The following is a 22,978-nucleotide window of genomic DNA, read 5'->3' as shown; positions in this document are numbered from 1 at the left end:
GAAAAGGCAAGATGGTATGTTACTGCCCCTGTGAAAAGCAGACTCCCAGATGTGCCCTGGACATTACTTCCTTTTATTGTTGAAATACCAGATACAGAAGTAAATCCCCAAGTGTCCTGGTCATCTATTGCTGCAAAACACACCACCCCAAAACAGTGGCTTAAAGCATGAACAATCATTCACTCTGTTCATGAGTGCTAAGGGTTGCCTGGGCTCAGGTAGGCGGCTCTCTCCCGGGGACTCCTCTGCGGTTGCAGTCCCACCATGGCTGGGCCGGGTCATCTCCGAGGCTTCACCCTCATGTCGGATGCCTGGCTGGGGCTGGAGCAGCGGGGGCTCCTCGGGCCTTCCTCTTGCTCTCTGTGTGGTCTCTCCCCAGGGTGGCCACATGGCCACTGGGCTACCCACACGGGGCTGAATCCCCAGGAGGAAGCTGCAGAAGCTGTGTGACCTTTTCTGCCCTGGCCTGGAAATCATGTAGTGTCACTTCTGGCCCATTCTGTTCCTCAAGGAGATCACAGAGGCCCCCAGGCTCAAGGGGAGGGGAAGAGACTGCCTGGTGGAAGGAGCGTCAGGGAACGTGCAGACGCAGTTGTCAGTCCCACCAAGCATCAGCGCCCTCTTAGCGTTAAGGGATGGCTTAGGGACTTCTCAGACCCCTGTGATTCTGATGCAAGAGTTTCGAGGCAATGGAGAAAGTATTTGGCAGCAGAAACCTACTTTAAAGGGGAAGAAACCTCTACTCAGAAGAAGATACTTAAAATCACAAGGAAAATGAGATAGAGTTCTGTTCATATCAGGGAAAATTTATCTATGTAACAAATATGTCTGTGTGAGTGTAAGCAACTTTAAGAGAAAAAGTATGCAATTAATTAATTAAGCAAACAACAGTATACATGAGATGCCAGGACTGGGGAAGAGGAGAGAATTAAGGCAGGGATTTCCAGCCCTTTTATGGTACTACCACAAGATCCCATTACCTGCAAAATAAAGTAAATTAACACCTGTTAAAAGAACACCAAATGGGTGTCATATGGAGCCCTGAAAGGGAAGGAGAAGTAAACAGGCAAGAAAGGAAATAGTCAAAGACCAATAATAGATAATCAATTCCCAAAAATTGTGGACCGTTGCTTTGAAGGTACAGAACAGCCTGGGGAAGGGGGGGGCAGCCTGATCTGTGAGGGCAAGTGGCCGGCAGCGTCAGGCGCTGGAGCCGAGCTGTCAGGGTCAGGCCGAAGCTGTGTGAAGGGAGGCCCGCTGCTGACCTGTCTGTGCCGCGCTCCCTCCGTTACAGCAGCGAGCTAATAACAGTATGAGCCTTGTGGGGTTGTGATGAGGGTTGACTGTGACCAGAAGGACTTAGCCCTGAGGGCAGTGTGGTCTCCAGGAAGCACTCAGTCGTGCTGGCCACTTCTCTCCCCACCAGTCCCCTCCTTGCCCGGGCCAGATGTCGATGCCATGCCCAGTGTGGACTGGGTAGCCAACCTGCCTTGCCAATGGGTTTCAGCCCCCAACAAGTTTGCTGTGGATTCAGTGCAACCAAAGAAGTGACAGTAGAACATTTCTTTGGAGTGAAACAATTTATTACCTGGCTTGTTCTCCCGGCAGTAGGTCGAGCACTAGCGTCTCTGCCTCCGCCCAGAGCACTGGGCGGAGCTCTCTATAAAGCACAATAATAGCCCATTGCCTAAAGGTGTGGAAGCAGTAGCCTAGCAACAGGCCAGTTACATCATCAGGTGCTTTAAGTTTAGTGAGGATCCTGGCCATAGGAAGCCCAATTTCCCCACTCCACCCCTCCAGGATTCTCAAATTACAGTCCACGCCCTCTCAGTCTTCTGCAATGGTCCCTGTGCGAGAAAGGTGGAGCACTGTAACCAGATTCCACAATAGCAACAGAGGATAACAACAACTCAGAGATAATAACAAAAATTAAGATACAACAATATTTTGATACAGGTAACAAAAATTATAATAATCCTCAAGCCAGAGGAAGTTCTCAATGCACAAAGACTTTAGGGGCGATCAGACACATGTTTTAATGACACCAGCATAGGCAAATCTTGTCCATCAGGTAGGATGCATGCAAGAGAGTGGTCCTGTGATGGGACTGCAGCAGGAAGGGGGTCCCTTCCAGGTCTAGTATACCATACTATTATTCCTTTTCCTGTGGGGGTTACTGAAAGGTCTATATATAGTGCTACTGGAGGTGCATGCACTGGCCAGAATGATAAAACAAAACTCCGCAGTAAGATGCTCCTACCTTCTGGCCATTCAGGATATACTACTATGATCTTTGATGGCCACTCTGCTGTTATTCCAGGAATACACAGGAGGCCAGCTTCCAGGCCTTGTCCCCAAGGTGCCAGGAGAGCCAACCATCATTGGTCCATGTGTCAAAGGGTCTAAGGCCACATCCACTCAATGGAGTCTCTCAGGTTCATTACACTTGGTGGTGGCAGAAGATATTACACTGGGGGCCAAACCTCGGTTTCAGTGATTCTTTCTTGGTTTGTACTTGCAGTTGTATAAGGAAGGCAGCCATATGTGTTAACATGTCTACGGGGCTCAGGGCTCCCTTTCAGGGTCTCTCATTCAAACGCCATAGCATGGTCCATAGGTGGACTGCCATACCCACAGACTATTGGTATCTGACTTTAGTCTGGATTTTAACAAGCTATTGTGCCTCTCTATCATGCCTGCTGCAGTAGGCTTGTATAGCATATGAAACTTCCATTTGATTCCCAGCTGTCACACCCATTCTTGCAGTGTATGTCCAGAAAAATGGGTGCCCTGATCACTCTCAATTACCTGTGGTCAGCCATAGGCAGCAAAGAGACGCTCCAGGCCTCTTTTGATCATCTCCTGGTCTGCACAACAGGTAGGAAAAGCAACCAGAAGTCCAGAAGCTGTGTCCACATAAGTAATGGCATACCAATATCCTTCCGACACAGGTAGAGGCCCAATATAGTCTATCTGGGGGTAGGAAAGGCCTGGACTTTATCTATAACTGCTTCTGGTATAACTTTGGTCTTACCCAACCAGATGACCCCCAAGACTTTGACAAACAAACAAGGTCCCTGAACCTTGGTGCTGTTCACAGCCCATCCTCTCTCCTGTGGATGTTGCAGCAGTCTAGGTGCTGCAGCTTCTAGATCTGAAAGAGAAATGGGCGTGATCATGACATCATCAATATAATGCTACAGCCACACCGTTGGTGGTTTCTCCCACATAGCCAAGTCCTGGGCTACAAGTCCATGGTAGATGGTGGAGCTGTGGAGGTATCCCTGTGGAAGGACGGTGAAAGTCCATTGCCGTCCCTCCCATGTAAAGGCAAACTGTTCCTCACTTTCCTGCTCAATGTCAATAGAAAAGAAGGCATTAGCAAGATCTACCACATAATGGTATGTTCCTAGTTCATAGCTGAGGGTATCCATCAAGCCTGCAATAGAGGAGACAGCACCATGCATAGTGGGTATGACTTTATTCAGTTCTCTGTAATCCAGTCATACGCCAGGAGCCATCTGGCTTTTTTACTGGCCACACTGGGGAATTGAAAGAACTATGAGTGGGCTTTATAATACCCAACTTTTCCAGCTCCTGGAGAATTTCTCCAATCTCTTTATGCCCTCCAGGCAGTTTGTATTGTTTGGTATTAGTCACCCACCGAGGCACAGGCAAAGCTATGGGTTAGTGCCTTAGCATGTCCCCTCAGAACTGCCTTCACCACACGTACTCTCAGTCTGAACTCACCTGTATTGGTCTGTAACCACAGACCCTGCAGAATATCAATCCCCACAATATACTCAGGGATTGGAGATATATACACAGTATACTCTTTTGGGGGTAGATGCCCTATTTCCAAAGGGATTTGGGCTTTTTTTCACTCTGATAGCCTTACCCCCATATCCATCTATGATAGTGGGGGTCCCGGGGAACCACTCAGGGTTACCATGAATCTGAACATTCAGCCTCTGTGTTCACCAGAGCCAGGACACGTTGTTCACTGGGAACCAATGGATAGCTATTTCTACATGTGGCCTCCAGTTCCCCCCTGGTCCCTAAGGGCAGATACCTCTACCTTCCTGTCAGTCAAACCATGTTCCCCAATCATCTTCCTGTGTGGGCTCAGGTGAGGTTGGCTCACTCTGCAGCAGGAAGTCTTGCAAACACACAGGCCAGACTCATGGCTCTGTCTCTGACCTCTGCCTCTTTGGTCTTAATGGCTGGAACTGTGGCTCTGGTTTCAGTTGTTGCCATAGCTCTAGTAAGATCCTATTGGACTTCCCATCTAATTTCCTTCCATCTGCTCCTGCCCATATTAAATAAACCCACATCTGGGTCCTCGTAACGTTTTATGCTGCCCTTTAAATTCTTCTTGTGTATAGAAGACCTTATTTCTTTCCATGTTCTCATTGTTCAGCCTCTCCTAAGTCTGCTACTGTATGTGTTACCTCACTTATGGGATGCCCTAACTGAGGGGAAAGAATGGCCACTAGAGACCCAAAGAGGGATGTGGGAGCCATTTAAAGCACAATATTTCTCATCCCAGTAGTGAAAATCTCTTCATCTGGACCATAATTCTCTGGACTATAGATAGCATTTCTTACACCTAGCTCTCATAACACCTGTTGGAGCTCAGTATACATCTGCCATCTAACAGGAGAGGATGGTAGATCACCCTGATTGGGCCACCCAGCACAAAGTGCAGCCAAAAACCCATCGAGCAGGGAGGGAGTAACTCCCTGGGGTCTGACGTGCATTTTGTAATCACTGCCTCAAGGCGGGCTTCACTGTCAGGGAAGGCAGCTTTCCCATCTCTGTTCCGACAGAACAATTCCATCCACCGCTAAGTCCCACAGATGCAGGAGCCAAGCTGATATTGACTCCAAGGGCTTCTGCCTAAACCGGGAGCCCAAATCCACCAACTCAGCCTGAGTATAGCAGTGGACCATAGAGTGCTCCACGACCTGGGGAGGGGGCTGCTCCTCTCCTTGGAGAGCTCTCAGCTGCTGAGTCTTTATGTTCTTTACAACCACTGGGTGTGCTTTCAATACAAGAGGGGTCTGTGCCTCTGGCACCACCCCTTCATCCTTCCCCAGCTCCTCCATTTCTGGGACCGATGGCACCTTTCTATCTCCTCCCCCGGGTGCCTCCTCTGCTACAACCTTTACCTTTTCTACAGTGCCTCACAACAATGCTACCTCAGTCTTCAGCAGCTCTCTAACCTTCACCTCAATGCTTCGCAGCTGGTGTTCTTGTGCCACCTCCACCTGTGCTTCCCTTAGGAGTTGGTCTTTTTCCTTGATAGCCTTTTTCTCCTTCAGAACACCTGGCAGCGCTGCCATCTCCTTCTGTAACGAATCTTTTACCTCTTCAACGGCACCTCATTGCCAGCATTCTTGTGCTGCCTCCTCTCGCATCAGTGCCATTTCCTTCTTCAGGGAATCCACAGAAGTTTGTAGCTAGCATTCTCATGCTGCCATTTCTTGAGTCTTTTTCAGGAACATGTCCTTCTCTTCTGTAGACTTTTTAATACTGTGAGTAGCAGCCAACCCACAGTCCCCGCTGCCTCACAGGCACTCTGTCTCTCAAAAGACCTCCTTACTATACCAAGGGCCACCCCTACTTACTCACATATCACCTCCACTTGCCTCCAGTCCTGGGGTGGGGCCCAGCCCTCCATGAGGCAAGCCACCTCAGACCACATACCCATTGGGGGGCAGTCCACTGTCTCCCCATTCACAGGGGCAGCCCACTAAAGCACCCCTCCTATAAGGGCAGCCTTTTTCCTTGGTCAACAATGAATCCTGCCAACTTCACCAATTGTCTTGCCATTGTGTTTCAGCCCCCAGCAAGTTCGCTATGGATTCAGTGTGACCAAAGAAATGACAGTAGAATGTTTCTTTGGAGGTGAAAGGGTTTATTACCCGGCTTGTTCTCCTGGAGGCAGGTCAAGCACTAGCGTCTCTACCTCTGCTCAGAGCACTGGGCCGAGCTCTCTATATAGTGCAATAATAGCTTATTGCCTAAAGGTGTGGAAGTGGTAGCCTAGCAACAGGCCAGTTACATCATCCAGTGGTTTAAGTTCAGTGAGGATCCTGGCCATAGGAACCCCACTTACCCACAGAACCAAATAACCAGGAGGAGGGTCTTTCCCTCCCTTGGGTTCTGGGCTCATGCAGGCATTGGAATCTAGGGAGGAGGAGGACTCCCTGTGACATCTGGACACCCAGCAATCTGTGGTTTTCAACCCCAACACTTCCTTATTCCAACACACTAAAAATAAGTTCCACATTTAAAGCATGTCAAGCTTAATTTTAGTTTTAGTCTCTCTTACATATTTGGAATTAGAGCCTCCAGAGGCCATTATGCAGATCTATGCAAATGAGATGCAAAGAAGCAGTAGCCCCAGATTGTGGGGAGGGAGTGAGCAGGCCAGCAGGCACAAAGGGCCTTGAATGAAAATTTCCATGTTAGGGGATCCCGGGTTGAAGGCCTGCTTGCACAGTTATTGTGACAGTGTGTGTCCCTTGCATTCAAGGGAATGAATTAACCTTTTGTGCCAAGGAGGACAGGTCAACCCTTGTCTGATTGCTACAGTGAAGGTGACAGGTTGAAGGGGTTGGCAGTGCAATGCTGTAGCAGTTTTTATGATACAAATGAAAAGTCGTTTTGAAATAATGGCTCTGGTCCTGGCTGTGTACTCAACCAGCTGTGTGTTCTCAGCCAAGTCACGTCACTCCTTCCATTACCCCTCACGTGAAATGAGGGCATTGGATTGACTTACCTGGAGAGCCCTCTCACGGTGGCGGCTAAATGTCTTCCTCCAGGTGAAAACCCTTTGCCCGCAGGATCCAATCATTGTACCAAAGGTTTACTCAGAAGTCCAAAGAAGAAAGGGCTGAGAGGTGCTTTAAAAGTCCTTCCAGAGGGAAAAATAACTTTGGGGGAGGCTTTCCAGAGAAAAGAAAGGCAGCCCTGGTAGAGGCATACACTCTACGTCCTACAGCAAGGCTTGTGGTCACACGCTAGCCAGCTGGGAGGACGTTAGCCCCTGGCTGCTAATAGCAGGAAGTCAGGAGACTTCCTTTCCCTAAGTATTTTAAAGACCAGGATGCCTGAGCCATCTGCCTTTGGAGCTACAAAAGCTCTTCTGAAACAAGCCCTTCTCCGACCCTCTGGCTTGCTGCTGGGGCCAGTCACAGTCTCTCTAAAGGCTCTGTGCCACCCTCAATGCTGTGGCCTTGGTCTCTGATCTCTGATTGTATCAGGTGCATCTGGTGCTCCTCCCCAGGAATCCTCTGGGCCCTGAATTTTAACTCTAGCTGTCACATGCTGGGCACATGCATAGCGGGTGAGGCTGCTGGTAAGTAAATGCTCTTCTCACACCGACAAGGTGAGGTGCGGTCTGCTCCACTCCTCAGAGGTCCACAGCGAGTTTCAGTTGCCCACTCTGATCAGCTCATAACCTGCCCTCTGATTGATTTTCCCTGGTCCACTCATCTCAGACCCCATGGCTGTCCACTCAGATCACTTCCCAAAATAGACTACCTGCACAGGCCTTAGTACCTGCCTCTCGATTCCCTGGGAGAATCTCTAATGTTAAGACCCTGGTCTGAGCCCAGGCTGCCTTAACAAAGTACCACAGACTGGGGAGGAAAGAACAGAAGGTTATTCTCTCACAGCTCTGGAGGCTGGAAGTCCAAGATGAAGGTGCTGGCAAGACTGGTTTCTCCTGAGGCCTCTCTGCTTGGCTTGCAGACGGCTGACTTCCGGCTGTCCTGCAGCCTCCCTCTGTGCACAGGCGCCCCTGGGGTCTCTCCGCGTGTCCTAATCTCCTCTTCTTATAAAGACACCAGTCCTGTTGGATTCGGGCCCACCCTAATGGCCTTATTTTAACTTAATCACCTCTTTAAAGGCTCTGTCTCAAATACAGTCACATTCTGAGGTGCAGGGGGCTAGGGCTTCAACATACAGATTTGGGGGGAACACAATTCAGCCTATAACAGTACCTGTACTGAACCAATGCGTTCGTGAACCAAACAGAGGCTTGTTAGAGGATGTCCCTCAAAACATCAGAGGTCACGACCACCAGCCCTAGGAAGAGATTGTCCCTGTGGTGGTAAATTGCAGGAGAGGGCTTGGAATAACGCCTGAACCCATGGAGCACAGCGGCACATTGTCTGCTCTGGGGATGCAGCGTCCCCTCCTCTTCCTCTTCCTTCTGCATTACTGATTGTGGTTGCTGAGGAAAAGCATATTTTGGATACAGCTCAGGTTTTATATTTCTGCTCCTGTGGGTCTTTGAATATGTTGCTTAATCTCTCTGAGCTTCAGTTTCTTACCCCACCAAATGGTTGTGATGATTAAATCAAGCGTGAAAGACTGGGCCAAGCAGGTGCTCAGTAAACAGTTAGGTTTGACTTGAATAAACAGAGCACCCTGTTGATGTATGATCTGGATCACAAATGAAAGATTAGAAAAATAGGTTGCTTAGGGCAAATCATTGGTCCCAGGGATCATGGGTTCTGCCATCTCTGTTCCATCTACTATCCCCCAGGCTGCCTCCACCCAGTAGTTTACAAGTGCCGCATGAGGGGGATGGTCCACTCCAAGACCCCACCCCATACTTAAGTTGGATGTGGTGATCCGCAGCCTTGTTTCAAATGCATTCCAGAAGACAATCTGCTTCCAGAAGCTCAGCAGGGCCCCTGCCTCCCCTGTCAGCAGCCTCACTGACTGCCCCAGACACTTCGGAATCACTGTCAGGGGCCCTGCTTTGGAACCTGGTTGGGGAAGGAGGCGCCCTGAGAGTTACCAGGTAGAGACAGGTCGCTACTATTGTCTGGGCAGTTAGCAGGGCTGAAGGGAGGGCATGCGAGTGACCAAGACAGGATTCATATGAACAAGGAGGAGTTGAGAGGTCAGAGTCAGGCCTGAAAGGTCTGTCAGGCCATCCTTTGCAGTGGAAACCAGCTCCTCCCAGCCCATGTGTTAAACAGGGGTGGCCAGGCTTCTAGTCTGTAATCTGAAAAGATCTTACATCTCACATTTATAAGAGGTATTAAAGATAGGCACATGCTGTTGCGATTAACACATATTTGGAAGTATTTTTAAATGTATAGGTTTTTGTCCTTGTGCATTTTCTTGGTGAACCAAAACATACACAACTGACCATTATGCAAAATCCGTGTTTTTCTTCTCATGCATAAAAGGGCTCCTCCTCAAAAGGCTGGGGCCTCCCCAGTGATTTTCCACGAAGTTCAGCCCCATGGGCACCGTGGGAAAAGCAGTCACCACTGACAACCGTCATGAAGCCAGCTGGCATTGTGGAACCCATCTTCTCTTCCAGGCTCTGCGCTTCTCTGTGCTTAATGCCTTCTGGGTACCGATCTGGTCCCCCTCTGGAGCCCTGTCCCCTGCTGCCTGTCACTCTCCAGTAGCACTGGGACATCTCCGCCTTGTTTTAATATTGTTGCGGATCTGTGCCAACTCACCCAGGCCCGAGGCTGCCCTGGGTGTGTTTGTGTTCTCCAGGGTTGGGGAGAGGGTAGACCCTCCTTAATCATTTGGTGAGTGGGCCTGAATGGACAGAGGCTGTCTGTTTGTACCTGTGTCTAGTTCGTAAGTGGAAGATTCAGAAGGGCCTGGGAGCTGGTCAGCTCTGCCCACCTAAGCCTGTCTCGTTTGAGTCGGGGGGGTGGTGCACACAGAGCTGCCAGCTTCCCAGCAATCCAGCTGGCCTTGAGCACCCCCTGGCTGTAGGGGGACAGCAGGCGCCCAGAGGCTGCGAACTTTCCTCCCAGGCCCAGCCCCAGCCTGTTCGGGGGAGCTGCCCTTGGGCAGACACTGCTGGTGTTTCCAACCCCTTGGGAGAAGGTGGGCCTGGCTGGCTTAGCTGGCTCTGGCTGCCCCGGGGCGGGGGTCTCTCCCCAGCAGCGCTGGGTGGGACCTCCTGACCCTGAGTCTGGTGAGGGCTGAGGAGGCCGTGTGGGCCTCAGGGATGCCCCTGACGTGTCCTGTGAGTCCCCGCAGCTTTGCAGTTTCAAGGCAAGGGACATCCAGGCTCTGTGCCCTCCTCAGGCATTTCAGCGCTTCTCTCTGTCTCCCTCTCAGGCTTCCTCCTGACCTTGGCACTGACCAAAGCTCTGGTATTTGCCACCCCGGAACCATCTCCCAGAAAACCTCCTCAGGTCCTCCCCTCAGGCACCGCCCCAGGCACCATGGTGACAGCACCTCTCAGCTCTGCCAGACACTTATCCGCGGCGGCCACCCCCACCTCGGCAGTGACACCGAGCTCCCAGCCCAATGGATCCACCTCCCAGGCAGCGGCCCCCACGGCAGTAACCCCCCAGCCAGATGGACGCCCTCCCACACACAGCATCTCCGCTATCCTGGCGACAGCAGCCGCCCCCCGTTCTGAAGGCCCCCTGACCACAGGGCCACTTCCTGCCTCCACGGCACCCACATCCTCCCGCTCAGAGAACCGTCCCCCAGGGGAGGCTGTGCCCCCCATCCTGGTGACAAAGCCCGCAGGAGCCACCAGCCGCACCACCACAACGCCCACCCAGGCTACCACACGCAGGCCGCCTCGGCCCCCTGGCTCTTCCCGAAAGGGGGCCAGCGGACCGTCTCGCTCTGTCCTGCCTGTACCCAGTGGCCACTCTGGGCGGAAGGAAGGCCAGCGGGGGCGAAATCAGAGCTCCACACATCTGGGGCAGAAACGACCCCTGGGGAAAATCTTTCAGATCTACAAAGGCAACTTCACAGGGTCTGTGGAGCCCGACCCCTCCACCCTCACCCCCAGGAATCCACTCTGGGATTACGCTTCCTCGCTAGAGCCCCAGACAGTGGCTTCCACCACAGCACCCAGCAGGACCTTGTGGGCACCTCCCTCCACCACCCTGGTGCCCATGGAGGACACGCCAGGCCTTAGTGGAGCAGACCAGGGGGCCGGATCCCCCTTCACCAGCCAACAAGGGGAGCTGAACGCCACAGCAGCCTCAGGTGCCCCTGCCAACCTACAACCTGCCCCAGTGCCTTCTCAGCACCCCCGCAGTGACCTGCAAGATAGCCCCAGCCACAGTGACTCCTGGCTTAATGTTACTCTTGACACCAACAGACCTCCATCTGCCAGCTCTGGGGTCTTTCCAGGCGCCACAGGGCCCCCCCTGGCTGCCTTCGGTGCCAGTGTCTCAGCCCCTTCTGAGGGGCTTCCTCAGGGAACTTCCTCTACCCCACATACCCCAGCCCTTCCCCCTGGGGTCTCAGAAAGCACTGTTACCCCAGCCAAGGGGGAGGCTACGGCCACCCCCACCATGACCAACAGGGTGTCCAGTCCCCTCTCCACAGTGGTGTCCACAGCCACAGGAAACTTCCTCAACCGCCTGGTCCCTGCTGGCACCTGGAAGCCTGGGACAGCAGGAAACATCTCCCATGTGGCTGAAGGGGACAAACCGCAGCACAGGGCCACCATCTGCCTGAGCAAGATGGACATCGCCTGGGTGATCCTGGCCATCAGCGTGCCCATCTCCTCCTGCTGTAAGTGTCTCACCCTCCCCCTGTCTCCCTCCATTCTTTATCTCCTTCTCCCACATCAGCGGGTCCCTCCCCAGAATTCCTTTGTCCTGGAGTTGGGCATTTCTCACCTAGCAGGCTTCAAATCTTCCCAGAATCCCAGGCAACGAAGTGGCAATTCAGAAGCATGGCTTAGCCCTACCCCTAGGCCTTGGCTGTGCCGTCCATGGCTCAGATGCCCCCTGACAGACAGACACAGCTCCCCAGAGCTAGGGGGCTGCACAGGTAGGACAACTCTGTATTGTGCAGAAGGGAACACCAAGCTGGAGAGGTGACATGGCTCACCCAGGACCCCAGAGACAGGAAGAGGCCAGGCCAGGATGAGCACCCACATCCCTGTCTTCTGACCCAGAACTCCTGTCATGATGCCTTCCTGCCGCCCTCCCCCACCAGGGCAGCTGTCTAAAGCCTGTAGTGACATGGCACCAAGACGCCACCGGTGAAAGGCGGCGCTTCCAAATTTCCAGCCTCCCAGTAACAGAGCCCCTCACGTGCCTCTCCGCCTCCACACTCACCTTCCTCGCTGTCTTTTCCTCTCCTTCACCTCTTCTCCCAAAGAACGAGGAGGCAAAGGTTTTGCCAGAAGTTCTGTCAGCCTTGGCAAAAGCCATTCTTGTAGCTAAACTGAGCTTGAGAGTCACATGTGGATTCAGATGTTCTGTCCCCCGCTGACTCCGGGTTTTATCTGCCCACAGATGTGTGAGCTGCAGGCGGTGCAGGCCCGCCGTCAGGTGTGGCTTCCACGGGTGCTGGTGGAGAAGGGCTGTCCCTAGGCCACCACCCCCAGCTGCTGCCTGTCACTCCTTTAATGAGGAGTCAGGAGGCCTCCTCCCTGACATCTCCATAAAGAACCTGCTGTGGTCGCTCAGAACCTTAGGGCTTCCTTTACGTTCTCCCCATGTACTTGATCCTAGATCCTTAGAGTTTCTCGAATAGCCTCAAGGGGCTCCTTCCTCGTCTCAGCCCACCCCACCAAATGGAGTTAGCATCTGGCCTCCCCCAGAGCCCCGCCAGGGGTGAGACCCTCCTGCACCCCTCCATCACTGGACAGCCCATCCTCCCTTGGCCCCCCATAAGACGTTGTCACCCAGTTCCCTTGGGGACCTGAAATTTACCTCCTTGTCATGTCCTCTATGGTCCTAAGCCACGCCCTCTGGCACCACACAGAGACAGTCCATCTACCAATCCCAGACACATGTGGAACAGCTCTCAAGGGTGATCTTCTCTTTCCAAGGTACCCACTGTTCCTTCAAGTCTCTTCAAAGGGCCACGCTTCACTGGCCCTGCCCCACACTGCGCCTTCCCCTCTGGGTGGCCTTGAGGTCACCCCAGCTTCCCCAGAAGGGAGCAGAGCATTGCGCATGCCCGGCCAGGGCAGAGGAGAGCAGGTGGTGGTTCCTTTGTTCAGGAAGCTGTGGTCACATGCGTGCAGCCCACGCTGGCATCAGCTCTGTTGGTTATACTGGCTGTCGTGTCACACCATGGGCTCACCCTGATGTCAAAAGGAATAAGCCCCAGAAGCTTTCCACAGAGAAGGCTGTTAAGCCAGGTCTCCCAGGCTTTCCTCAAGCCCTGGGTCATTTGAACGAGATAGTGTAGGAGGAGTATGCTTTAACATGAACACAATTTCTGCTTGGCCTCGTACTCCAGCAAGATCTTTTTAAGTCTAGATTCTGGATTCTGTCCAGGAGCCATCTCTCCCAGTTTTCTCCTTCTAGTTAATAAGGAAACTTCCCATGTCAGAAGTGGGCAGCCTGCCTCTGCTCTCAGACCCAATTCAAGAAAAGTGAAAGTGTTTGCAGGTTGCATATTTTCATTCTTTCATTAAGCAGCTTTATTGACTCTTATAGAAATACACATGTATTCTTAAAACTGCCCACTTCTAAAACAGGAGAATGACAAGAAAATGTAGCACTATTAGACAGTAAATTATTAATAATGGTCCTATTTGAGAAGCAACCGCATTACAGACAGCTTTCTAATTTTCCAGTCTTGACGTGTGTCTAGAGGCTGTAGTTTAGAAAGTGAGTTCCCATTTTTTTTTAATCATTCCATCCTTAAATCAGACTGACCAGAAAAATACAATAAAAATACAAACAAGCAAACGCAGTGCACAAGGAACGCACCTTACAGGTGGGGAGTAAGCCGCCAGGTGGAGTAATCACCCCAGAGTCCTGATCGCACACGTCAGCCCAGGTCTGGTGGTTCTTTGTCCGACTCAACACAGTATTTTGCTTGTGCCCTTTGTGGCCAGGCACCATGCCAAGCACCAGGGAACTGAGGTGTGTGACGTGGCTCCCTCTCCAGCTCCTAGAGCCCTCTTCCTGCCAGGGCCACCCCCTTTCCCTGAGCTGGGCAGCAGAGACATCTAGCCTTTGCCCCCACAGGCCACATCCCCCTGGGTTTTGCAATTCTGAAAAGACTTCTCCAGCCTTTTTGCCAGGTATGAGTTTGAAATGAGATCAGATCTTACTGCAAAGCCAGAATACCCATGGGCTGCCTCAACCATGCCTAATAGTGTGAGCCCAGACAGAGGCAAGGACACAGCTTAGAACTGCACCTGGAGAATGCTTCAGGCATGCTGGGAGGAGCCTTCAGGCGCCGAGGTAGAGCACATTACTTTGTAAAGGAATACACGAGCCTTTGTTCAAAGTGGAATCTTGTAGCCCCGTGAGCTGCAGACCCCACACCTCCTTTGGCATCTGTCTTGCCTTCCCACCATCCACGCGGGAGGCTCCCCTCAGCTTTCACTCACCAGTCTTCCTGTCTCCTCCCTTGCCACTTCCTTGTGCAGTTTCTTGACCTTAGTCATGGCCCTGACTCCTGTGGGACCATCATTAACCCTGGGAAGGCCCTCATGGGAAAGACTTTAAGATAAAAGAATACTCGTCCAGCTTCAGGACGCTGTGCCCGTTCAAAGCACAGATGAGTAAATCACCAGGCTGTCTTCCTAGCCCAACCCCATCTCATCATCAGGCGGGCAGACCCCTTCTAGGCCTAAAGGGCCCTTGCTTCCGACATTCCCGGCACCTGCACGTACCCTACAGCTCACTCTGCAGCTCTCAAGCAAGGGTCTCCTCCTTTGCCAGTTTGCCCGATATGTCAGGGCGCTCTAGGTTGGCGGCAAAGTGCATGCATGGATTTCCTCATGTCTGGCTTTTCAGCCCAGCCCTGGCTGTGCTTTTCTCTGGCCAGACTTCAGGTGGCCAGAGGTGCTGAGCAGTTGGTAAGTCCCCTGCTTCTGGGGCAAGCAGGGGGGTGATCACAGCAATGCTCAGGCCCGCCCAAGAAGGGGTGTCATCAATTCCCCTGCCCTTCCAGGCACCAAGCCCTACCCAGCGGCCCGAAGTATGTCTGTGTGCCAGGACTAGGAAACACTTTGTCTCCTGAGCCCAGCCAGAGAGCAGTTTCAGATGTGCTGAGAACCAAAATTGATTGGAGCCAGGCCATGTTCAGCTGGGGCAGGGGAGCCATGTGGCTCCAGAGCTGGTCTCTGCTGCCACCCTCAGGACACACGGAGCCCACTGCCTCCTGCTGCTGGGACCTGGCATTGAATTGGTCCTCGCTCACCAGTGTCAGCGCCCTGGGTTTTCATCAGGAGGTCGGGCTCTACCAGGGTCCCTGGTCTGCCCTGCACATGCCACATCCATTCTTGGGAGTCCTCAGCCAGCCTGTCTGAAAAAGACGGGGGCCTTGTGGAAGGTGAGAAACAGAAACAAAGGCAGCTGCAGGCATTGTTCGTCAGCAGCCCACACTGAGCCTGCCCCAAGCAGAGCAGCACCTCTCCCTGGCCCTGGGTGTGTGAGGGTGCACGCGTACCCCAGAGCAGTCCGTCTTCCCTCCAGACGTTCAGTGCATGCCGTTCAGCCCAGCATTCAGAAAGCTAACATACCCTTGTGCCCACACAGTTCTAGGCTATTTTAGTTGTTTTGTGAATGTTAGTCAAATCTGAATGGATGTATGTGCGTCTTACTCACAGGCCCAAATAACTTAATGGTTATCATATAAGAAAACCTGGGTCAGAATTACTCTTTCCAGTGAAAAGAATAGAGGGAAGCTGGGACGAGAAGGAAGTGTGAGCACAAGGCTTGTCTCCTTGGGGCTTATGAACACCTGGAGGGGGAGCCGGAGGCGCAGCCTCAGGGCAGGGTGCCCAGGGATGGCACCCAGCTGGACCCACACACGCATCCCTCACAGCTCTTCGCGGTGCCCCCCGGCCAGCACCTCCGTGAGCTCCTTCAGGCTCAGTCCCACCCGAGGCTCCCGTGCTCCCTAACTTCCCTGACTTGCAACCTGCGTGAGCCTCTGGAGGGGACGCCTGTGGCAGATGGCGTGTCTTCTGGAATCCGGCACATGGGACAGCGGCCCAGCTCTCCCGCTCACCGTCGTGGGGCATGGACAAGCCCCTCACCGTTGGCTCAGTGGTTCCTGGCCTGTGCAAATAGGACTGGTGTCCCCTGTGGTAGTGTGGGGCCTTCGAGAGGCAGGTCCCGAGATGGGATCAGGCCTGCAAGAGATTGACTGATGGCCAAACACCCATGAAGTGTAAAGGAAGGGAGTCTGCAGGGGAGCCTCAGACTGCAGTGCAGGCCTGACCCTGGGGGAGGGTGCGGGGCAGGAAGGACGACTGGGAAGGAAAAGTCTGGGACTTCAGTGCAGCTCAGAGGACGATCCCTCCTCTGCGCATCGCTCCAGCCTCATCTCCGGCCTTGCTCCCCGTGCTCCACTCCAGCCGTGCTGCTCTTGCTCACACACAGCAAGCTTGTCCCCACCTCAGGGCCTGTGCACATGCTGTTCTGTCGACCTGGAGCGCACTGCCCCCTTCTGCACACGGCCAGCTCCTTCCGCACAGTCTATTCTCAGCTCTAAGCCCACCTCCTCGGGGAAGCCTCTCATGATGACTCCAGGCAGCCTCCCCTCCAGCTCCCCTCCCTTGTCTCTCTCACTTGCCTGTTTTATTTTCTTTGGAATATAAAGGTATGGCTATCTGGATTAACCTTGTTTATTCACTTTTTTTATTACTTACATTTAGTCTGAGCCCCCCCGCACCCTTCCTGCACGCTATGAAAACAGGGCAGCCCCGTCTTTCCTCCCTCCCCACCTCCCCAGCACCTGGCACAGAGAAGGCATTGCACATATATACATACTTGTTGAACGGACAAACGAGTAGATTAATGAAGGGGTGAGTGGCTGAGTGTGTGGCCATCACAGCCCCCGGACACTGGCAGGTGTCTCTTGGCAGTGCTGGCCGCGTGCTTGCCCTCCCGCCCCCTGACTGGACTCTCCCCACAGCTGTCTTGCTGACAGTGTGCTGCCTGAGGAGGAAGAAGAAGACGGCCAACCCGGAGAACAGCCTGAGCTACTGGAACAACGCCATCACCATGGACTACTTCAGCAAGCATGCTGTGGAGTTGCCCAGGGAGATCCAGTCCCTTGAAACCTCTGAGGTAAAGGGCCCAAAGCAAGGGCGCCCCTGGAAGTGCGGGGGAAGCACCGGTTCTAGAGAGAGCGGGGAGCATCTGCTCATTTCCGAGGCTCCAGGCCCCTCCCTGTGCAGCCCACGCCCAGCAACAGCGCCCGAGGAAGGCCGGCCCACCCCAGCCCTCCTGGGTCAGGGGCTGCGTGTAAGCAAGAATTCCCAGTGCTTTCCACATAGGCGAGAGTCTGGGAAGCGCTGTTCTTGGGACTTTGGTTTCTGGGAACAGGTTCAGTTTGGGGACATGCTCTCTGGGGCCTGTGAAAGTGAGAGCTTCTCCCAAGGGGCCTAGATTCCAAGATCTACAAACTCTAAACATCATTCAAAAACTGGGGGAGCCTGATTCGAAAACAAACCAGGGGAGATACAAGGCAGAGTTACAGATTGCTGTGGGGACCTAGCCGAGGACAGCCTTCACAGTGGGGGTGCTGGGCCCTAAGCGAATGTCAGGACACATTCCAGCCAAGGAAGGAACCAACCTGCATAAAGGCTGGGGGTGTGCTGGACATGGCGCATCGTGGGAGAAGAGAATATATTGGGTCAGGAAGTGTTTGTCCCAAACCCCTGGCAGGCCAGGGAGAGAGCTGGGCCTTGAACCCAGGTGTCTCTGACTGCAGAGTCGTGCCCTCTGCATTCTCACGTAAAAGGTGGGGCAGAGGCCTGTGTACAGCAGGAAAGGTAGACGGATTCAGATGGCCTTGAATGGGGTTGAATGGAGTTTGTGTGTTCGTCTTGGTTAATGGAAAGTTGTTTAAAATTGTGAGCTTTGTGTGACCTAGATTTAGAAAGATTGTGTTGAGGGCCTGGTGAAGCCTGTCTATGCGTAGTCAGCGAACAGTTGGAAGGGAAGGGAGGGTGGCTTAGAGGAGCTGAGATGTGTGAGCCTGGGAGGCAGAGCCCCTCAGCCCCTGCAGATCCCCCACAGCGGCCGGGCCGAGCTTTTATACACACGGGTGAGATCACAGCACCCCCATGCTCAAAACCCTTCAGCAGCTTCCCATCGCTCTTAGGTTAGAGTTCAAGCCTTTTCCAGGCCTGCGAGGTGGGCCTGGCACCAGCCAGCCCCCCAGCCTTACCTCACCGAGCGCTTGTGTGCTTCCCTTTGCTGAGCTCCAGCCACACTGGATTGCCTTTCCTTCCTGTCCGGCACCCAGTTATGTCCCACTGCAGGCTGTGTGCCAGCCGCCCGTCTCCTGGGATGTCTCTGTGCCTCCCTAGCCCAGCTTCAGTTAGGTGCCTCCTGCTCGGCATTCAGGCCCCATCCGGCCATCACTCCCCCCAGGGGGCCATTCCCTGGCCTGCCAGGCCGGGGTGACCCTCCTGTCTCATGGCCTCGGCTCCTTATGCGTTTCCACCAGGCACCTATCAGAGCTGTAGTCATGCAGTGGCTGGTCTGATCCTCGTTTACCGCCCCTGCCTCCAGAATCACAATTGCTGCCATGTTGCCAAGGCCAGGGGTAAATTCTGTGCACTCATCCTGCCCGGCGCCAGACCATGGGTCAGTGCCCTTTGTCTCCTCCTCAGTGGTCCTCACCGACTCCCGGGGCCCCTCCCTGATCTCTTCTCCCCCACCTCCCACAGCCACCCCTCAGCCCCCATCGCGGGGCCCCTGTCCTTCACCTGAACTCTAATCCCTGGAGCTCCCAGGCCAGACCCCCCACTGTTTCTGTTTCCTGCTGCTTCCTTCCATGACTCTAAATACCAGCTCTGCAGGGTGACTTCCAGCCTCTGTCTCCAGCCTTGACATCATCCCTGGGCTCCAGGCTCAGACTGAGCCACTACCGCGCCTGTCTAAGGGGCATCCCACATTCAACCCAAGACCCAACTCTTGGCCTCACCCTCCCTGCCCACACCACAAGCTCGCCTGGCATCTCTCATGCGGATGGCGCTGCCGGTACCTCCTCCCCGCTCACACCCCACACCCCACAACCCCCCGTCTGCCAGCAGATCCCACGGGCTCTGCCTGCAGACAAGCACCCCTTGCCCCTGCACTGTGGCCTCCCCCGTCCAAGCCGCTGTCGTCCCTCACATCACAGACTGCTACAGTAGCTTCTGAAACGGGACTCCCCACAGCCGCCTTCCCGCCTGCAGTCTGTCCCCCGCACAGCCAGACGACCTTTGCGAGCAGGATCTCATGTCAGCTGTGGCCCCGACCTTCCAATGGCTCCTCTTCACACTTCGAACAAAATCCACATTCCTTTTACCATGCTTTCCAGGGCAGGCCCTGCCCACCTCCCCAACCTCCTGCCACACATGGATCACGCACTCCAGACATACTGGGCTTTTGTTCTTCCTCCAACATAGGGAGCTCATCTCCATCTTAGCACTTTGCCCTTGTGCTTATCTGGGATGCTCTTCTCCTGGCTGCCTCCATTCCTTACTTCCTCCAGGTCTCTATTCCAATGCCACCTCTTCAAGGAGGCCTTCCCTGACTGCTCCATACACATTAAAGCCCACCCCCCACCCCCATGGGTCTCTATCCTCTTCACTGCTTTGTTTTTCTTCAGAACACATCTCAGCCCCTGGCATTGCACAGTCCTCTGCCTGTTGTCCTGTCCCCTGCTAGGTCATAGGCTGCCTGAGGGCAGGAGCCATGTTTGTTCTGCTCTCTGCTCTACCCCAGTGCCTAGAACAGTGCCCAGCGCATGGCGGGTACTCGTAAATATGTATCACATGAAGGAACCACAAGTTTTGTTCTCAATTTACCCATCACCCAGCCCAAAGCCAACATGCATGGCTATGCAATAAAAAATTTTAACTGAAGGACTAACAGAGGGACAAGCTTCATAAAGGCATTGACTTTAGCACAGTCTGTGCACATTTTCACAGTAAGTGTCCCTGAGAACTGTTACCGTGAGTGAGAACATGGTAACTTGGCAAAGGGACTGGTCCCACTTTGAGTGTGGGCGGCCAGTCCTCAAATTCTGAATTTCTCATATTCTCTTTGCAAACTGGTAAATAAAACCAAAGCCAAAGGACAGTGCTTGTGAGCACACTATAGGAAGGTCCCTGCTTGTAGAGCATCCCAGGAATCACTGCCGCACAGAGCACCAGGCCCACCGCGGGACAGAGGCCGGAGGCTGCAGGAAGGGGCAGCCCCAAGCAGCCGTGCTCCCAGGACCAGGGGGCTGCAGTGCAACCAGCAACCCAGAGCTCAGTTGGCCTCAGGGTGCTGTTTATCAGCTTCCCTTCCCGCAGGCCAGCTCCCCTCATCCTGCTTTTTTCAGAGTAATGTTGTAATCTGCTCCCACCCCCTGGCCCAGGCACGCACTGCATGCCACCAAAAGAGGGTCACAGGGCACATTCTGCCTCATGCAGGTCCCCGGGCCGCGCTCACCACCCGCCCTGCAGTGGCCAACTCTGGGGGCTCCCAGTGGAGCTGCCCCCATGGCCTGCTCCCCTTTGGGTTGCTAAAAGCAGCGAAATACAAATCTGGGCTGTATGGGCAAAACGGTGCCCAAAAGGGGCTTAGGAACTTTTCTGTTTGCCCTCTTCCTGCTCTCTTCCCCCTTTTCTTCTTCTTTCTCACCTTAGTTATTCCCCAAATAACTTGCTCTTTTTTACACAGTGAAAAGTCCCGTGTGGCTCACCTCTGGTGAACACTTGCTTTGTGAGAATTCCCACAGACCAGCCAGATCTCCAAAACTGCCCTCCACAGCCCAACCTGGAGCCCCGGGGAGAAGGGGCACTTCTGTCCCCTCACTGACACCCTCCGATTCTCCTGGCTCAGGGGACCGGCCCCACGTCCACTCCTTGGGTGGGCATCAAAAAATTCCAGACCCTGAAGGAAATTTTTGTCTCCTAAAAATACATTTTACCAACAAACTGCCTTTCTTCCGTTCTCTCATTATCTGTATAGCAATATGTACTCTCAAATATTATATGTTTTACTTAAAAATAAACTTTAGAAAATTCACTGTGGCTTCTTAAAGTGAACACATCTGAACAAGTGTGGCTGAAGCCAGGGTTGCCAGGCCTACTGCCGACTCTTTGCCCCGAAACAGCCTACAGGTTCTAGACTGCAGTTGTTCCCAAGTAGAACAAGCTGACTTTCTTTTCCCCTCAGTTAATACCTGGGCCTGAGTCTGAGTGCAACCATTTAATGGCTCACAAATGCTTCCAGTCCTTGATAGCTGAGGCCAAAGCTGTTCAGATGACCTGGTCAGTGATTTGCCTATTTCTAAGCTTTTCCATGCCTGGGGTGCTGTAGATAGACCAGTTTTTCACTTACCGCCTAGAGAGTCTATATACGTTCCCTTCAGCACATCTAGTGCTATAAGAAATGGGGCAATAATGCTGACCAAGCTCTGGGAGGATTTGGGAGAGGGAGAAATGAGCCCTTGAAAACTCTGACAGGTGGGTGGGCGGAGAGGAAAGAGGTGCACAAGGGTAAGGTGTGTTCGGGGAGGACAAGCAGCCAGGTTTCCCAGAGGTCTGTGAGAAAGATGCAGGAAGGAGGGTCTGGGTCCCAAGCGGACCAGGTTCTGCCTGCTTGTACAGTGAGCCACACGCCGTGTGTGACAGCGAGCCCTCCTGGGCTTTTACAAGGGGGACAATACCATCTCTGGCAACCTAAGGCGGAATGACTCAGGAAGCAGGAAGTCTTTTTCAGAAGCTGCTGTGAAATCTGAAGAAGGTCCAAGAGGGCTCTGCTCCTCAGCACTGGCGGGGAGGGCGACGGAACATTCACCCAGGAATCCTGTGCGGCAATAAGTGCTCCCGTGTGTGGCTTCTTTAAGAATGGCCGCCTCATGAACCCCCCAGCTCACACCGTCTCCCCTCTCTCCCCCCAGGACCAGCTCTCAGAGCCCCGCTCCCCAGCCAATGGCGACTACAGAGACACCGGGATGGTCCTCGTCAACCCCTTCTGCCAGGAAACACTGTTTGTGGGAAACGATCAGGTATCAGAGATCTAACTGCAGCAGCCCCCGCTCTGTGGTCCCCCACCTTTGTCTCTAAGTTATAAATATACAAATATATATTACTCTTTGTGTAACCCTGAATTAATGAGAAACATTTTCACCTTTTTTTCCCTAAGAATTGTCAACATCTTTTTTATAAGTGTGGTTTAAAAAAACTTTACAGAACGACCGTGGCTTTATAAAATAAAAGTATTTCTAAGCAAAGCAGTTGCATTCATTGCTTCTCCTTACATCTGTCCTTGAGCACTCAGGGCTCCCAGCAGCCCCAGGCAGGTGAGAGAAGAGACTGCCCTGTGAAGTGGATGTTAAAATGGTCAAGGGCGTAGCCATTTGGGTGCTTCTTAAAGTTCCGGGTCCTCTTGAGTCCCGTTTCCTCTCCCTGCGTGTGCACACCAGTGAAGAGGACCGGCCGCCTGGGGACTGGCAACTCTCGCACAACACAGGAAAAGGGGGCATCTCATCTCCCGGGCAGCCGAGAGCGCCGCAGCCTCACCAGGGCACCCCTGGCTGCCAAATGTAATTCCACCCAAGTTATGGACGGCGGGCAGGAGGGGCACACGCAGCCCCCCAGGAGCCCACGGAGGACATCAGGCACCCCAAGGCCATGTCCCCCTACCGGGACACCACATGGCAGGAGGCTCTCACTGTCCTCACAACAGGACTGCCTTTCTCTGGCGAAAAAGTCTCCCCATTATGCACATCCTCTCCAGCACCCATGTCTGCATTAAACACTCGTGCCTTTCTCTGGAGGGAGTTGAGGTCTGGATCCAGCCATGCAGCTTTGGAACGCTTGCTGTTCCTCGAGGATCCAGCGCTCATTGGGATTCAGCTTCATTGCCTCAAAGCGCCATCTCCTGGTGCCCACGAGGAATATGTTTGTGTGCGAAGCCTCGAGGTGCGGAGCTGCCACTTTCTAAACCTCCTGCGATCTTAAAACATCAGGATTGCCATAGCAGACATCACGACGTCCTCCCTCAGCACTGCAGCCCTGCTGTGGGCCAGC

The 22,978-nt window shown here is 53.5% G+C and overlaps 1 protein-coding gene across 12 annotated transcripts in view; it reads left to right on the top strand.

Moving 5' to 3' along the window:
• The window catches only part of TMEM108 (transmembrane protein 108), a 362,370-nt gene extending 339,606 nt beyond the window's left edge, over positions 1–22,764 (top strand). For 6 of the 12 annotated variants that reach the window (XM_057497920.1, XM_036883328.2, XM_036883326.2 and 3 more), the window contains 3 exons: positions 10,117–11,541; positions 16,870–17,024; positions 21,847–22,757. In XM_057497920.1, coding sequence (XP_057353903.1) covers positions 10,117–11,541; positions 16,870–17,024; positions 21,847–21,969 — 1,703 coding nt within the window. In that variant the 3' untranslated portion in view covers positions 21,970–22,757. Of the gene's footprint in view, positions 1–10,116; positions 11,542–16,869; positions 17,025–21,846 lie in introns of all 12 variants that reach the window. The other 6 variants (XM_057497904.1, XM_057497898.1, XM_057497905.1 and 3 more) reach the window with 3 other exon arrangements.
• The last annotated feature ends 214 nt before the right edge of the window (positions 22,765–22,978 follow it).

The sequence above is a fragment of the Manis pentadactyla genome, chromosome 1 (assembly GCF_030020395.1).
Source record: "Manis pentadactyla isolate mManPen7 chromosome 1, mManPen7.hap1, whole genome shotgun sequence".
In the NCBI taxonomy this organism is placed as follows: domain Eukaryota; kingdom Metazoa; phylum Chordata; class Mammalia; order Pholidota; family Manidae; genus Manis; species Manis pentadactyla.
Note: the sequence above shows the minus strand (reverse complement) of the source record. Positions and strands in the feature narration are given on the sequence as shown.